Source organism: Enoplosus armatus, chromosome 21 (assembly GCF_043641665.1).
Source record: "Enoplosus armatus isolate fEnoArm2 chromosome 21, fEnoArm2.hap1, whole genome shotgun sequence".
Taxonomy (NCBI): domain Eukaryota; kingdom Metazoa; phylum Chordata; class Actinopteri; order Centrarchiformes; family Enoplosidae; genus Enoplosus; species Enoplosus armatus.
Window position 1 is genome coordinate 9,008,823 of NC_092200.1, and position 16,494 is coordinate 9,025,316.

Below are 16,494 nucleotides of genomic sequence, written 5' to 3' on the forward strand. Positions count from 1 at the left end.
CTGAGCGACGTACATCCTCTAGTGGTCCCTGTCACAGCGATCACTTCTATAATTAGAGTACGAGGAATCAAACTATAGAGGTAACCTGCAAGCTTGTTATGAGCTCAGTTTTAGAAATCATCACTTGCTGGTTTCCACCAACACCAGCATAATGAGATGGGATCAGGGGCTTTGAAACTGGTGATTTAAACAAATGTGTGTAGCTTTATCATGTGTAACCTGGCGTAAAGGCCCTGACTGCATGTGGGATTACAATGTAGCAGCATCCCATTAATGTTAATTCTGACCACTAGCTGGCGCCAGAGGGTTCATCAACCCCCTGGCACTTGAGCAAGACACTAAACCTCCACATGCCGTATTAGTATAAGACAGTTTATTGGCAGTGTCAAGCTATACAAGTGTGTGTGTGTGTGTGTGTATACGAATGAGGTAGAGAATAATTTGATTAAAACATTTTCTGAAAGTTTTCTGTAAGTACTTAGTAAGTTAGTTTTAAACAGGTGAACATAACAGATTTACTTCATTGTAGCCAGAAGGTCACTGAATTAAATCAGTGCAGTTCGACCTTTGCTAGATTTTATAAATGTGGACATTCTGACAACTAAAGCACATTATCAAATGAAAGGATATTGGCCTTAAAGTGTTTTTTGGGCATTTTAAGTCTTTACTACAAGTTCATATTTGGTGTCTGAGCCCATGTGATACAGGAGCTCCCCCCTTAAAGTAGCTTTTGCATCTTTACTTTTCCTCCCTGTCAAAATCTAGTTTTTATATCAGTTTGTACTGCGTTCACATGGTGCGTAGTCCTAAATGCATTTGTGTTGAATCAAATAACCAGATTACCGGGTCTCTATACTAAATATAAGTCTAGGATTGGGAGGAACAGGGGGCCAAAGGGGTCCCAACAACATATTAGTGCTATTACCAGCTGGGTTAATGCGGCCATGCTTGTAATAATTAGAAATGCAGGCTGTTAATAAAAGCCATCTTCACTCTCCATTGAACGGCTTCACTTCAGTCTTTACGGCGGTATATACGTTTAGTCCGAGTTTCCTGGATGATGCAAGAGAAAGCCCTGCTTTCAGACACCAGAGACACAGAGACACAGAGACACGCGCCGCCCCTTCTTCTTTCCCCTCAACTTAAAGAAAGACTGAAGAAAGACTGAAGGAAGACTGAAGAAAGACTGAAGAACAGCCGGTCCAGATCAGATCCACGACTGGCTGCAGGAGGAGCGCGCTGCAGGAGGCTTTTTTATACGTGTCAAGATGGAAGAAGTACTGGCGCCTTTAAGGGAGGCTGTGAGGGAGCAGGTGAGACATTCTGACAGGTTACACACCTGAAAACCAAAGCTAGACATGGAGAGTTAAGAGAGTTGCAAAATGTACTGAAATAACACGGACGATTTTAACTTTAGCATCTAAGTAGCACTAAGAGACTACATAGTTCTACAGTCCGTGTCTATCAGAATGAAAACAGATGTAAAACAATTTAGTAGTTTGGTTCCATTGTTGCAACATGTTTCACACCGAATGTTTTTCAATGACTAGAAATTATACAGAGCCTCATGGCGTGAAAAGAAAAGTGAAACATGAAATTGCAGGCCACAATTAACCACAATCAGGTATTTGTCACTTTAATGGCGTTTATAATACATAGATATTATATAAAATATAATAGATTAAAAGAAATACAGTTGTCTCCTATAACAGCATTTATTTCTTGAAATATACAGACCGTGTATGAATGAAAATGTGTTTTTATTACATAAAGAAAAATGCAAATATAGAACAACTACAAGGTTGATTTCTAAGCTGTTCTCTGAGGTGAACTGTGGGGTATTTTGGTATTTTTCCTCAGGGGGACTTGGTGCATCAGTTGAAGGAAAAAGGCGCCTCAGAGCAGGAGCTGAGCAGAGCTGTTGCAGAGCTAAAAGCCCGGAAGAAGCTTCTTGAAGCAAAGGTCAGGTTCTCACAACAGCTGGTTAATCTTTTCCCGACATCCTCTGGCTTCACTTTCTATTTGTGTAATAGAATATTTACTGTACTTTTATTGTGTTTTAGTTTCTTTTTTTTATTCCCCATTAATTTTAAAGAATCATTCCGAAACCATTATCCAGACATGCACCCTCTCTTCTAGGAGCTCTCTTTGCAGCCCAAAGATGACACAGTGGACAGAGTGAAGATGGACGACACCTTAAAGAGGAGATTCTTCTACGATCAGGCTTTTGCCATATATGGAGGTCAAATACTGCAGTGATTGTTAAATAGTAGCTCCAAGAAGATATTTCAATGCACAGACTAATCCCTGATGCGTTTCCCTGTGATGTTGGAATTACAGGTGTGAGTGGCCTGTATGACTTCGGCCCTGTTGGCTGTGCCCTGAAGAACAACATCCTGCAGGTGTGGAGGCAGCACTTCATCCAGGAGGAGCAGATCCTGGAGATCGACTGCACCATGCTGACCCCCGAGCCTGTCCTCAAGTAGGTGCCAGCAAACTCCAAAATGTCTTCTATTCCCACTTGTCTTGAGTGAGAAAGACACTAGTTAGACTCGTCCTATAACCCTGTTGGCTCTCCTCAGGACGTCGGGGCACGTGGATAAATTTGCTGACTACATGGTGAAAGATGCCAAAACCGGAGAATGCTTCCGCGCTGATCACCTCCTCAAAGGTGACTCTGTCCTGCCACCATTACATCGTTTAAGGGATTAAAATGGGCCCCACCTTGTCCAGCACCTCCCCTGAGCTTTCCCTAAAGAGAAAGATGACCTGATGACCTGAAGGCCAAACACGTTCTCACAGCAGATGATAACTATCTGTTTGTGAGCTGCAGCTGTGAAAGTGCAAATTATATTTAACATAAATTAGATTAACTACAGATTATATCATAATAATCACCACCAGCCACCAGATGATATTTTCCATCTTCAAATCTTCTCTGCAGAGCACATTTTTTACAGAATGTGTAAGATTACCTATAGGGACTGGTTTTTACCTGCTTTACTGGGTCATATGTCCTCAGGGGGAGGCAGGGTGGGTGAGAGTTGTGTCATAGGCAACTGGTTTTTCAGGTGTTCCTTAATCTGGAGTCTGTCTGTTCATCTGTGAACACACTGAGTGTGTTTTAGTTATTTATTTTTTGAAAAAAATGTTTAAAACTGTGAATTATTAACATTTCAATTGATTCACAATAGAATACATAGACTTTCAAATAAAAAGGCGCAACTGTTCTATAGGAATATTTAGAGTGATTATCACTAAATATGGGCTCCTGTGTCCTTTTTCTTATGTCGGTTTGGTTTCTGGCAGCTTTATACTTTGTTAAATTGACAAAACGATAAGTCAGGCTTATAGCAGAGTTGGTGCTGGAAAAAAGGACACCATGCATGTAGCATCAGGACAGTTTAAAAGATGATAAACAAAGACTAAAATAAATGCAAAGAAAGTGAACCTAAAAGAACCTGGATTCCAGAGGGTCAACATTAAGACTATAGGAAGATTGTTGCTTGCAAAAAATGAAACTATTTCCTAAAGATTCTAATGCTTCTAATGCAAAAATGTGGGTAAATATTTGACATTTTTGGAAGCAGAGAGCTTCCAATTGTCTATACGGGCCTATTAGGAATCATTAGGGACTACCTGACTTATAGCTTTTCATTCAGGATGTCAAGCAGAATCCATTGAATCACTGTAACAGCTGCTAAACGAGGTGTTTGTTTCTTCACAGCTCACTTGAAAAAACTGATGTCCGATGAGAAATGCTCCACAGAGAAGGTGACCGAGATGGAGGACGTAATCACTCAGGTGGGAGTTTGACAAACTGAAGTTGCTGGATATACTGACATCTGCTGGTTGGGAAGTAATCCTCTACTGGTTTGCTCTCTGTTCTAGATGGACAACTACACCCAGCAGGAGCTGACGGATCTGTTTGTGAAATACAACGTCAAGTCTCCCTCCACAGGAAACGACCTCACACCTCCCATCTCCTTCAACCTGATGTTTCAGACGTCCATTGGACCAGGGGGGAACATGACAGGGTACTCATCAGTAAAAACACATGATAATACTATGGCAAAACATTCGCTGTATTAAAATTGTGTCAACTAATTGTGTGACTTTGCAGCTATCTGAGGCCTGAAACCGCTCAGGGAATGTTCCTCAACTTCAAACGCTTGCTGGAGTTTAACCAGGGAAAGCTTCCCTTTGCTGCTGCTCAGATAGGAAACTCCTTCAGGAACGAGATCTCTCCTCGTTCTGGACTCATCCGTGTCAGGTAGTCAGAAACTTAAGCTGCTTTATTACTCGACTGCAGATTCTAATGACTATACAGAGAGATGTAAACTCCTCCTGCTTACAGAGAGTTCACCATGGCTGAGATCGAGCACTTTGTGGACCCAAAGGAGAAGGTCCACCCTAAATTCTCCAATGTGGCCGACCTCGAGATCATGTTGTTCTCCTCCAAGGCTCAGACCAGCGGCCAGTCTGCACAAATCATGAGGCTGGGGGACGCTGTGGAGGAGGTGGGAATCATTTCATTGACTTATTATTATATATTGTGAGTGTGTGTTTCCTTAATGCTGAAAACATGGACATAGGTACTGATGCTCACTGACAAATGTTATAATTCTCATTTAACGTAAAAACCATTAATGCAAGATCTAATAGCTGGAAATAGAGGATTTTATTATAAAATTCCGACATAATCAGTATAGTTACAGTGTCATAGAAATGTATTTCTTCTGCATAGTTACATATAGATTATATAATTTACAATATAATTTACTTTTATAGCCTGAACAGGGAAACTGTTAATACATTAAATTATAATAAATAACGTTTGAATTTAACTGAAATGTGCCAAGATACTGTTTGTAAAATTGTGGTCATCATATTCAAAAATTGTATATATTAGACCCAATATTGACAATAATATGGAGAAAAATAATATGCACATATAAGTACATCATATTTGTTGGACGATCATCATAACAACATAAATCTTTGCGTGTGCTCCAGGGAGTGATCAACAACTCAGTGTTGGGTTACTTCATTGGAAGAATCTACCTCTATCTAACCAAAGTGGGGCTGTCCAAAGACAAAGTGCGCTTCCGTCAGCACATGGAAAATGAGATGGCTCACTACGCATGCGACTGCTGGGACGCCGAGTCCAAAACCTCCTATGTAAACCCTTTTCTCTTTTGGTCACACATACAAACTGAGATGCTTGGACCTGCAGACGCAAGTCAAGACAAGTTTGTTCTGTTTTTCTCCCTCAGGGCTGGATTGAGATCGTGGGCTGTGCTGACCGCTCCTGCTACGACCTCTCGTGTCACTCCAGAGCCACCAAGGTCCCTCTAGTGGCTGAAAAGCCCCTGAAAGAACCCATATCCTTCTGTTCTCCCAGTCCAACAGCCTCACAACCATACTGTCATTTAATTATATTAAAATCAATTTTTGTGCATGTTGTTACTGCAGTGTTTTTCCTGATACTACCAGTGGGAGTCGCCAAAATCAGTAATGGTTTCTATCTTTTTCTGTTGCTACAAAACAGTAAGTTTACTTTTATACTAACTGCCAAACGAGTGGACTGACAATGTAAGTGTGCACTAATTAATACTTGAGTATGAAGCTTATTCAGTTACCATTTGCTGAAAAGAAAGCTGTGGGATACAGTCAAAATCTCCTCTGTTGTACTCCTTAACTTCCTCACACAAAGTAGTAAATGTTGTCCAGTTTGAGCCCAATAAGGGAGCCATAGGAATGGCCTACAAGAAAGACGCCAAGGTGGTTCTGGAGCACCTGGCTGCCTGTAACGAGTGCTACATCAGTGATCAGGAGAAGCTTCTCAATGAAAATGGGTAATTTCTGATTGCAGTGATCAGAGAAAAGTCTATTAGGTTTATTTATGAATGCGTCTTTATATTCCAAGTTCATTTGGCGATGTTGTTGTGTTTGTCTCTGTAGGGAGTTCAGCTTTGGGACACAGGGCAGGACATTCAAACTGACCAAAGACATGGTTAGTGTGAAGAGGTTCCAGAAAACCTTGCACGGTAAGAGGCGACACCAGACCTGCTTCAGAGCTGTAGAGAAGAACAGCGAGTTGTTCATGTGGGAAAATAACCGTCTCTATTTTCCCACAGTGGAGGAGATTGTTCCCAATGTAATCGAGCCGTCCTTTGGCATCGGCAGAATCATGTACTCTATCTTCGAGCATTCGTTCCGCATCCGTCAGGGGGATGAACAGAGGACGGTGAGAATGCTTCAAAACAAGGAATGAGATCTGAGTGAGAACCATGTGCTTGTTTTAATTGTTTCACTGTTAATTTTAATTGAAGAAGACTTATTTCTTCCAGTATTTCAGCTTCCCTGCCACTGTAGCTCCATACAAATGTTCCATCCTTCCCTTGAGCCAAAACCAGGAGTTTATGCCATTCGTCCACCAGTTATGTAAGTGTGATGCTAACTTTCAGATTTTGATACAGTACTATTTTCGATATAGTTCGACATTTTGGGAAATGCTCTTATTTCGTTTTCTTGTTGAGAGTTAGATGAGATCGATACCACTGTCATGTCTGTACATTAAATATGAAGCTGGAGCCAGGAGCTGTTAGCTTAGCTTAGCATAAAGACCAGACCTGTTTAATCTGTCAGACCCAAAATTCCAAAAATGACACAATGCTAAGCTAAGCTAACTGACTGCAGGCTGTACCTTCATATTTAATGAATATATATGTGAGTGGTGTCAATCTTCTTGTCTAACTTGCGCTAAGAATGCAAATATTTCCCAAATTGTCAAACTATTTCTTACAGTGTGTATATATTCATATCCTTTTTTGTCTTCTAATGCTTATCTATTCAAAATGATTTCTAGTTTTTGTCTTCTTTCTCATTTAAGCCGAGGCAATGACTAAAAACGGAGTGTCTCACAAAGTGGACGACTCTTCAGGATCCATCGGGAGGCGCTACGCCAGGTCGGACGAGATTGGAGTGGCGTTTGGCATCACCATTGACTTCGACACAGCGAACAAGACGCCTCACACGGCCACTCTGAGAGACCGCGACTCAATGAGGCAGATCAGGGCCGAGGTAGAACAATCCAGTGACTGTAGTTTTTAGTGAACAAAATGTCGGCCTGTACAGTGTCGCACATATGCCAATTATTTTTGTTCTAATATATAAAATCATATTGCAGGTCACTGAATTGCCAGGGATGGTTCGAGATCTGGCTAACGGCACCTTGATGTGGGCTGAGGTGGAGAGCAAGTACCCCATCTTTGAAGGACAAGAGACCAGCAAGAAGGAGTAACCAAGCTGGGACTCCTCTACTGTACGCACAGGGACCACGTTGTCAGTAAAGATTTTACATTTTAGCCATTTTTGAAAACAAAGAGCTATTTTCTTTCAGTGGGAGTTGTTTATGATAGCACACATAAGCCTAACAATATGATTGTATTTATGATGGATAGAATATTAATTCCTGGGATTGTATCTGGAGATTCGAGCGTGTCACATAGACTGGAGGAAAGCTCAACCAGTCACAAACATGCTGGAGGGCTAATAGTCCTCTGTGGCCTCATTCCTCAAGTAGTATCTCTGTTACCTGGGCAACTTTCTTAACAACTCCCAATGGACGTGTCGCGCTGATACTGTGAAAGCAGAAAACAGAGATACATCCTGGTATGGACTACTGTATGCCTTGGTTGACTTGTTTTTAAATAAACCACATACTGTACGGTTCTTTTCTTTGTGTCCTACAGGTTTCCACCTGTAATGATACCACTGCAATGTGTTTTGTGTTGCTGTCACTAGACGGCACTGCGTGTTGTGTCACAGCCCACAGTTCATTGTAGAATGTGAGGCATGGACGTTTGGCTACCGCTCAAAATTGCAACAGGCTTAGACCCTCCCAAAACAGATCTGGCAACCAGGAATATGGAAAATAGCAACAAGAGGAAAGAGACAGGAGGTCTTTTAATTTGAAAATGCAAAATAATTACACAACATTGCTTAAGTGTGTCAAACAAGGACAAACCAATGAAGCCATAAGGGAATGTAACAAGTATTTTCATGGCTTTTTTGCATATAATAATGCAGTTTGATGCTAAATGTGATTTACCCTAATGAAGACACTCTATTCTGACCTATATAGCTGCAGGAAGTGGGTTTAGGTAGCTTTACCCTCTGCAGCATCATCTACGGAAGTAGGCGGGAGGGTAAGTTAAAACATGCCAAGATAAAAGACTGTAATAGACTCCTAATGTTGTTAATATTACACTGATTTAGCAGTCCTCTTGTTCCGCCCCCTGTGTGTCAGTGGTCAAAGTATAAATACATCATGTCACCTTTAACCGGTGGCAGCTCCCTCTCAGGGAGTCAGAGGGACCCGCAGCCCACCCTGATGCACGTGGAAGTTTACATTTTCTTACATGCTTTTTTTCTTTTCTTTTTTTGGTAATATGACATTTTAATCTGCGTTTTTTTCCTCCTTTTGAACAAATCGAAAAGGTGCTTTTTCCTATAGCAACTTTCTCCGCAACTGCTGCGTTCAAGGTCAGTATCACAACAGGTGGTGCGGAGGACAAACTGGAGAGCGTGACCGTGCGGCATTTCAACAGCAGGCATCTCACTCAGACATTGTGAAGAGAAAGCAGGGAGAGATTTTAATACAAAGTGCGGTTGCTGTTATCTGTACATCTGAAAGATAACTTTGAATGTGGTTTCCGCATTAGAAAGCAGTACTGCGATGTTTTCACGCACAATAACTGATGAATAACTTCACTGGAGAGAAGTTGTTTGGTTAAAAATAGCAGGCAGCTGCACTTTGTTGGTGTGTTTACGTCTCATCAGTGCAAACTTGCCCTCCACTGTTCTTTTGACTGGATAATGAAAAGCAAGTCAGGCAGATAAAATTCCCCATTGACGACTTAAAGGACTTAAAACAATCAATTGACAGAGACAGTGAGCCACATGATACTGCATTATTCTGCTCTGATATCTCTCTCCACTCTGCTGCCAGTAAGTACTTTTACTTCTGATACTGTAACTAGATTTTACTGCTAAATACATTTTTGAATGCAGTATTTGAAGTGTATAAAGCAGATAAAATTACCTCAACTTTGACCAACTAACTAATGCATGAATAAAATTATACACTGACACTGACAGGGGCCATTCTGCATTATAAGTACTTTTACTTTATTGCTAATACTTCTGTAGTTTTACTCAAATACCATTCTGAATGGAGGACAGCATTTTTACATCATGGCATTGCTACTTTTACTTGAGTAAACACTGCTACAAAGTTTAATTACTGTATGTATGCATCATATGCATCATACTTTATAACCTTATCTCATTATGGCCATCAGATAAATATTAGTGCAGTAAAAATGCTAAATCTCCCTCTAAAGTATAGTTCCTCTAGCGCAGTACTTACAATACCACAAAGTAAATGTCTTTCATTACTTTTCACCTCCAATAACGTGTCAGGGTGAGTACAGTACTTCACACGTGACAGTGACCTAAATCAAGAACGATTGACAAGCTGAGAAGTCTATTTGTAGTAACAGTTGGAACAGATCTCTCACACAAACATTGAAGTTGCATTGTTTCTTTTAAGTTTTAATCTTACAGCTGCTAGTTCAGGACTGTACAGTGTGTTATAATGTGACCTCCGTCCTGTTGCACAGAAACGGGTGTGATCAGAGTGAGAGACATGATCCGGGTGAGGAGGTGATGGCCACTGTGTGAACCAACAGGATATGTTTCTTGTTTAGGTGCTCTATGGGTGTGATAAGGAAGCCCTAGCGTGCCGTAATGCCATGTGTGGCCATTTCAGAGGTAAAACCTGTTTTAGTTGTTCAGATAAAGTGTTGACTGATCTGGTGTTGTGTGTTCAGGAGCCTCCTGAAGTCCTCCTGTCTGTGTCGTCATGGGGATCAAAGCTGCTCTTCCCAAATATGAGGTCTATTTCTACAACACGGTGCTGTGTCTGGCCATGTTCTGGGCTACCAGCTGGATCTTTGAGGTGTCCAGTTGTGAGTATGAGAAAGCACACACACACACACACACACACACAAACACACACGAAAACACAGGTGGGAAGAGGACTAGAATATCATGCTTGTGAAGAACAGTTAATTCTGTGGTAATGAATATAATTCTGACACAGTCTGACATAAATGTGTCTTAATACGCAGCATAAAATAGTCCCCAACAAATACACTATTTCCTCCTGTTTGAGTAATGTTTGTTAAACACTATGATGCCCAGCAGCCAGCATGCAAAACACCAGGTCCCTGAAACTGAAGCAGCTAAATGGAATTGTGAAAATGACTTTAGTGCAACTCTACACCACAAGAAATCTTAATTTACTCACTCACTATAGAGTAAAGCATTGATTGTCTAATGTATATGTATAGTGAATGAGTGATTTCGGACACAGGCACACAGTGCTAAATCAGAGATCTTATCAGGGAATGAAGTGGAAGTGTCTGTGACCGAGACTGAGCGGCTTTACAGTTGAAAAATAAACTTGTCTCTCTGGTGAACAAACTATTTAATGGTGACATTGTTTCCAAACAAACATATTTTTAGCATTTCTGCACTGCAATTTCTTGTTACTGATTATCTGTGCTGATCTAAAATCAGCTGATGTTATCATTATCATGCCAATTGATTGGATTACATTATGTAACAGAAAAATAAAGTTCAAAGCAAACTTGAATGAAACTGTACGTTACTTTCCACATTAACACACATACTCTAATGCAGATGTGCAAACACAAAACCATGCTTAACTTTTCAAATCTTATGTTTTTCCCAGAAATTAGTCTGGACTGTGAACCCGATGTTGAGGCATGAGTTATAACTACAGCCTTGTAGTGCGGTCACGTACAGACAACACAATGTGTAGAGTACATACAGGGCCAGTGTCGCTGTGTGAGGGTGAAGAGAGGAAGCTATGCAGACCATGCAGAGGAGATCAGGTGTCAGTATTAATACCACAGAGCACAAGAAGAAAATAGGTCCTGTGTCGGCCCTTGCTTATTGTGAGTTTCACTGTCACTTGTAACAAAAGTTTCACATCTGCATTCAAGGACAAGAAAAACGGAATAAAGGAAAAGACAATATTCTATCAAGTGATAGAAAATGGAAATGTATGTGTGCAGATGTCAGATATCGTCATGTGCTAAATTTGTTTTTTCATCATATTTCATTATTTCTTTTTATTCTTTTTACTCAAGATAGATTTTTTTAAATTTTCTTCTCCTTTCCTGTTTCCAGCCAGTGCAAACAGAAAGACATTCAAAACCAGTGTGAAGCCAGGATGGTACTACTTTGGGAGGAAAATGGTGAGAGAACATTCAGAGTTTATCTAGACGATTGTCACTGATGTTGAAATGTTTCTAATGTTTATTTTTCTGCTCATTGATCTACAGGATACGGCTGATTTTGAGTGGATGATGTGGTTTTCCACCTTCAGAGAGCATATCCTGTTTGCTCTCTCTGGTCATGTGCTGTTCGCTAAGATCTGCTCCATGCTGGCTCCACAGGTGCTTCTACTGACCGATTCAGTGATTAACTGATTGCTGCAGGATGTAAAGGACTCGAGTTTAATGATCTGAGTGGAAACACTGTGAAACAAGGTGGAAGAAACACAAGCAGGTTCATCTGTCCATGTTGTGTTATTATGAATACTTGACATTTGAAAACCTCTTTGCACAGTGGCTTTTTATATCGTTAGCTAAACCGCAGCTGATGAATGGGACCAGGTGGAAGGAAAACGACTGATGGAGGGGTGACTGTAGATGAAGAATGAAAGAGACAACGAATAGAAATCGAGCTCTAAATTTAGCAAGATCACTAATGTCAGTTTGGTTTGGTTAACAACTCTGGACCACGTGTCCTGTGTCAGCAGAGTGTCATGGTGAAAGTCTGAAAGTGTTTTTAGAATATGTGTCGCTTTGTGTAAGCTGTGTGCAAATGTTAAACACAATGAGAAGTTTCCATTATAATTAACTCTTCAAGTGGAAATCTCTGTCTCTATCAGTAGAACATTTTCTTGTTATCAATTAACTGCTATTATCTGTGGCATTGTGGAGCAACTTATATTTACAACTTAGAAACTGCAACATTTGATTGACTTTTAGATCAAATATCAACACTTTAATTTTGTTGACTAGCTTTAAAAAGGTGCCCTTACTGCAGAGGTGGAAGAAATACTCAGATCTGTTGGGTAGTTTCATCTGTAACAATGCATATTTTATAAACTGATCATATGTTTGACATATAAAATCTTAATCTGAAAAGTAACTATAGCTGTCAGATAAATGTAGTGGTATAAGTACCCCAAATTTGTACTTCAGTAGAGTACTTGAGTAATAAGATGCAGCATCTGTCGCGCGGTGACGCTTCATTTCTCTCCCACAGCACAGGTCCTTGGTGTACATGGTGTATGGGCTGCTGGCTGTGTGGACCAGTATGGGCTGGACCTACGTCACCCTCATCCTGTCCCACTGCATCCTGCTCTACAGCATCTCCTTAGTGAAAATCCGCTGGCTTTGCTTTGTCACAGGTCTTTGTACCCTCGCTACATTCAAGTGTGAACCCTTCGTGTCCTGGCAGGTAAACTGCCGGCACTTGACAGAAGTTAATATTAATTGCATTGTTTCCTGAAGTAAGAAGAACTTTGTCATCAAAGTGTCCAAATTTGGCTCAACTCTTTCATGCTTTTTGCTGTTTCTGTCCCATGTAGTCTGATTTTGTGGAGGGAGACTTTGAGCTGCGCCGTGTTCTCTTCTATGGTGGTTGTGGGTTTACTATAATGCGCTGTATGAGCTTTGCTCTGGAGAACTGTGAGAGGAAAGATGGAAACTACAACATCCTGGAGCTGCTCAAGTACAACTTCTACCTCCCCTTCTTCTATTTCGGGCCCATCATGACCTTTGATAAGTTTTATGTTCAAGTAAGTCAAATTAGGTTTTTATTCTCAGACATCCAGCAGCTCAGGCAACTAATTAACTAATTAAGTTTAGTTAATTTGGTGCCCTAGATTGTATTGTATTCATAGAGCAGTGGCTCCCAACTTTTTTGGTTTGTTATCCCTTTAAAATGAAGCAATATCTGCTTGTGAGCCACACTCACTGGTTGCTGTGATGTCTGCGGGTTATGACCAGTCCAACCACAGAGTCACTCTTTTCACTGTTTTATTTGAATATTTTTAGAGTAAGAGGTAAAATCATCCAGTAATTCACAGAAAAAAGAAGAGAAAGAAATATTAGAGAATTAACATCTGAGAACATAAATATTTTTGTGAGGGGGACCACTGGGAACCATTGTTACAGAGGATGCCTTGTCGTCTTTGGGATCTAGGAATCAGGTAACAGTTGGATGTTTTCTCTTGGAAAGCCGTCACAGGACACTGAAGGAGACAATTTAGAAAGATTATGATAATACGTGCTTACTGCATGTAAATCATGTAAATGATAAAACATCCATACTAATTTCATACATTTAGTGCTCTCCAGGAGCTGTCATGTAGTAATGTGGAGGCTTTGTGATGTGTGTCTGCTGCCCCCTGCAGGCCAACAGTTCAGACCTGACCAGGAAAGAGTGGGAGATGTGGAATATCAGTGTGCAGGGCCTGACTCACCTGGGAGTCATCCTTGTAGTGGACGTCCTCTTCCATTTCATGTACATCCTCACCATCCCCACCGACATGAAGCTGCTGAAGCACCTCTCTGACTGGGCTCTAGGTCTGTGCCACCCCCCCGAAATAACCTACATTTAACCATTTGACTTAATGTTGTGGTGTGGTAACCAGTGCAGTTGTCAGGGTTTCTTTATAGAAACGTTTGGCATGAGAAGAGGATTGTAATAAAAAAAGAATTTGATCATGTGTCTATATTTATTCTAGTTGTAGTTATACTGTATGTAAAATTAATTAAAATGACAATAAAGTGATCAGTAATGTCATTGCATTGTTTCCAGTGGGCCTAGCTTACTTTAACCTGGTGTATGACTGGGTAAAAGCAGCTGTCATGTTTGGAGTCATCAACACAGTATCCAGACTGGATCACCTGGACCCTCCCAAGCCACCAAAATGCATCACTATGCTCTACGTGTTCGCTGAAACGTGAGTTGAGTTTACACAGCTTGATCACATCTGGGTTATTGCACTCAGGGCACAAATCTGTAAAACTAATCCTGTTTTCTTTTTTTCCTTTCTTAGCCATTTTGACAGAGGGATCAACGAGTGGCTGTGCAAGTGAGTGTCTCAGAAAGATCAGTAAATTCAATTAAAGTCATATTATTCTTGACAGATTTAGAGGTCCTGATGCTGTCTGTTTGTCTGCAGGTATGTGTACGATTACCTAGGTGGAAAACACGAGAATGTGGTGGAGGAGCTGGTGGCTACACTGTGCACCTTCGGCATCACCATCCTCTGGCTGGGACCCTGTGAGGTGGTGCTGGTCTGGGCTTTCTTCAACTGTTTCGGCCTCAACTTTGAGCTGTGGACCGCCAAGCTCTTCTCCATGGAGCCTTTTGTTTCTTTTGAGGTTCGTTAGTGGAAGCTGCCTTTACATTTCAGTTAGGATACTGACACAAAATAATAATGTTTTATTTATAGATGGCAATGTCAGAAGCAACGTCCCGCCGGATCAGAGCCATCTTCAATACTTTCAACTTCTGGACCATTGTATTGTACAACATCCTGGCCTTGAACAGTTTGGACTTTGCCAAGATGGTCGCCAAACGGCTGCTTCTCAAAGGTGACTTTGTTTTTGTGTTCCTGAAGAGAGCTTAAGTTTTTGACTAACTCTATTAACAATTAAGTTTTTCTTGCCTTCCCAGGTTTCCCTATAACCACCATCATCGTCATGTTTGTGACCTACTGCCTGATTCAAGTGATTAAGGAGAGAGAGAGGAGGCAGGCCCTCATCGATGATCCTGATCCTCTCCCTCCTGCTCCCCCTCCAACCGCTGCCACCGTGCAGACCAGCGCTGCAGCTGCACCCGCTGCTGCTCCGCCCGTCGCAGATCTCAGCAAGGAAAAAGCAGAGTAGATATTTGATGCTAATAGTGAAGGATTTAGAATATAGAATATACAGCAAACAGTATTATCACCAGTCCAGATTTTTGAACATGAATTGTGAGTGAATGCTAGCTTTCTGCTGAACAAAACAACGTTAACTGTAAATAAATGAACCATCATTTAATTGTGTTTATACATAAAATGGAAAAATAGAGTTTAATGAAGAACATTTACTCAAATATGATGTATTATACAGCATAATGTACAGTACATCTGTATACTGTCCAGTAGCCAGTGACAATTAATAACAATAAAAAATATTCTGTGTAGCAACACTGTAGGGACGTCATTTGTCTGAAACATTTGTCACTAATGCAAAAATTAAACTGCAAAGATTTGTTCAAAGCGTCAGGTTTTTGTGTCTTTCCTTTCTGATGAAGCTACTCTGCATATGAGTGAGAGAAGGAGGCTTTTTACAGTCCATGAGTCAGTGTTGAGGTGAGGTATTTCTGTAGAGTTACATCAGCAGTTAGCAGCTTAATTCCTATTTGATGCCTCCACACTGGGAACATTTCCACCACTGTCCAGTGACACGGCTCACCTCTCTCTACCTTGACCTGAACAGTGTGATTAAAATACTACATACTTCATACTTTAAAATCTTTCCCTTGGTTTTCACTTTCACTCTCATTTGGTTTTGAGAGCTCCACACTGGTCAACTGTTACAGGCTTTTAATGATTAATTAACGTAATAAGTGGTGGAAGAAGTACTCCGATCTTTAACTTTACTCTTTTAAGTAAGAGTAGTAATACCACAGTGCAGAAATACTCTAGTATATAGTAGTAAGTAAAACTTCTGCATTCAAAATTTTACTTATGTAAAAGTACAAAAACTTCAAGTACTTCATCAAAATACAAGTAGCACAAAACGTACAAGTCCTCATTATGAAAAATGGCACATTTCAGAATAATGTATATTGTATTATTTGATTGTATCCATCAAACATATGATATCTCTCTCTAACTTAACAAATTATATATACAACACTCTCATACGTTGATGTCAAGCATTCAACAGAAACTGAGCTATGTCAAGTGTATTTTGTGTAAAAGGCTTAATAATTTCCTAAAACAGTCGGGCTCTGTAGTTTTTAGCAAACATGAACAAAACAGAAGTAAATTGTGTCTTTGTCTGGGACTATTTTAGGCCGTGGATGATTACACAATTGGTGTGCTGGTGAGAACAGTGTATGTGGAATTTACAAAATAAACTAACTAGACAACTCTTGTGTTCCATAATTTCACCTGTTAAAGAACATAAACTAAAACACAGGCGATGTATATGTAGGGAGGAAACAGAGTTTGAAGTTGTGGGGTTGTGAGTGTTCCATAATACAGTGTGACTGTTGTGTAAATGTAGTAATATAACAAATTGACAGAGTGACATTGTTGCTATA

At 40.5% G+C, this 16,494-nt stretch overlaps 2 protein-coding genes across 2 annotated transcripts; both read left to right on the forward strand.

The window, feature by feature from the left end:
* The first annotated feature begins 1,268 nt into the window (after nucleotides 1–1,268).
* On the forward strand, nucleotides 1,269–7,699 carry LOC139304116 (glycine--tRNA ligase-like). Its single transcript, XM_070927961.1, has 17 exons — nucleotides 1,269–1,313; nucleotides 1,861–1,962; nucleotides 2,140–2,242; nucleotides 2,341–2,482; nucleotides 2,583–2,671; nucleotides 3,728–3,804; nucleotides 3,892–4,037; nucleotides 4,124–4,273; nucleotides 4,358–4,520; nucleotides 5,017–5,181; nucleotides 5,277–5,384; nucleotides 5,713–5,858; nucleotides 5,965–6,050; nucleotides 6,141–6,250; nucleotides 6,354–6,447; nucleotides 6,896–7,086; nucleotides 7,193–7,699. The coding sequence occupies exons 1-17, from the start codon at nucleotides 1,269–1,271 to the stop codon at nucleotides 7,304–7,306; spliced, it is 2,031 nt and encodes a 676-aa protein (XP_070784062.1). The 3' UTR covers nucleotides 7,307–7,699.
* Nucleotides 7,700–8,416: 717 nt separating this feature from the next.
* On the forward strand, nucleotides 8,417–15,442 carry hhatlb (hedgehog acyltransferase like, b). Its single transcript, XM_070928239.1, has 12 exons — nucleotides 8,417–8,550; nucleotides 9,900–10,037; nucleotides 11,287–11,354; nucleotides 11,442–11,555; nucleotides 12,433–12,627; nucleotides 12,758–12,967; nucleotides 13,586–13,757; nucleotides 13,993–14,137; nucleotides 14,234–14,269; nucleotides 14,360–14,561; nucleotides 14,633–14,774; nucleotides 14,857–15,442. Exons 2-12 carry the CDS (start codon nucleotides 9,932–9,934, stop codon nucleotides 15,066–15,068), a joined length of 1,602 nt encoding a protein of 533 aa, XP_070784340.1. The 5' UTR covers nucleotides 8,417–8,550; nucleotides 9,900–9,931; the 3' UTR covers nucleotides 15,069–15,442.
* Nucleotides 15,443–16,494: the final 1,052 nt, after the last annotated feature.

Bases quoted from the DNA above. Each gene is read 5' to 3' on its own strand.
- LOC139304116 (XM_070927961.1), top strand. From the start codon at position 1,269: ATGGAAGAAGTACTGGCGCCTTTAAGGGAGGCTGTGAGGGAGCAG. The intron at 4,274-4,357 runs GTAGTCAGAAAC...TCCTGCTTACAG, and splicing joins TCTGGACTCATCCGTGTCAG to AGAGTTCACCATGGCTGAGA. The intron at 5,385-5,712 runs ATATCCTTCTGT...ACTTCCTCACAC, and splicing joins AAAAGCCCCTGAAAGAACCC to AAAGTAGTAAATGTTGTCCA.
- hhatlb (XM_070928239.1), top strand. From the start codon at position 9,932: ATGGGGATCAAAGCTGCTCTTCCCAAATATGAGGTCTATTTCTACAAC. The intron at 14,270-14,359 runs GTGAGTGTCTCA...GTTTGTCTGCAG, and splicing joins ATCAACGAGTGGCTGTGCAA to GTATGTGTACGATTACCTAG. The intron at 14,562-14,632 runs GTTCGTTAGTGG...TTTTATTTATAG, and splicing joins AGCCTTTTGTTTCTTTTGAG to ATGGCAATGTCAGAAGCAAC.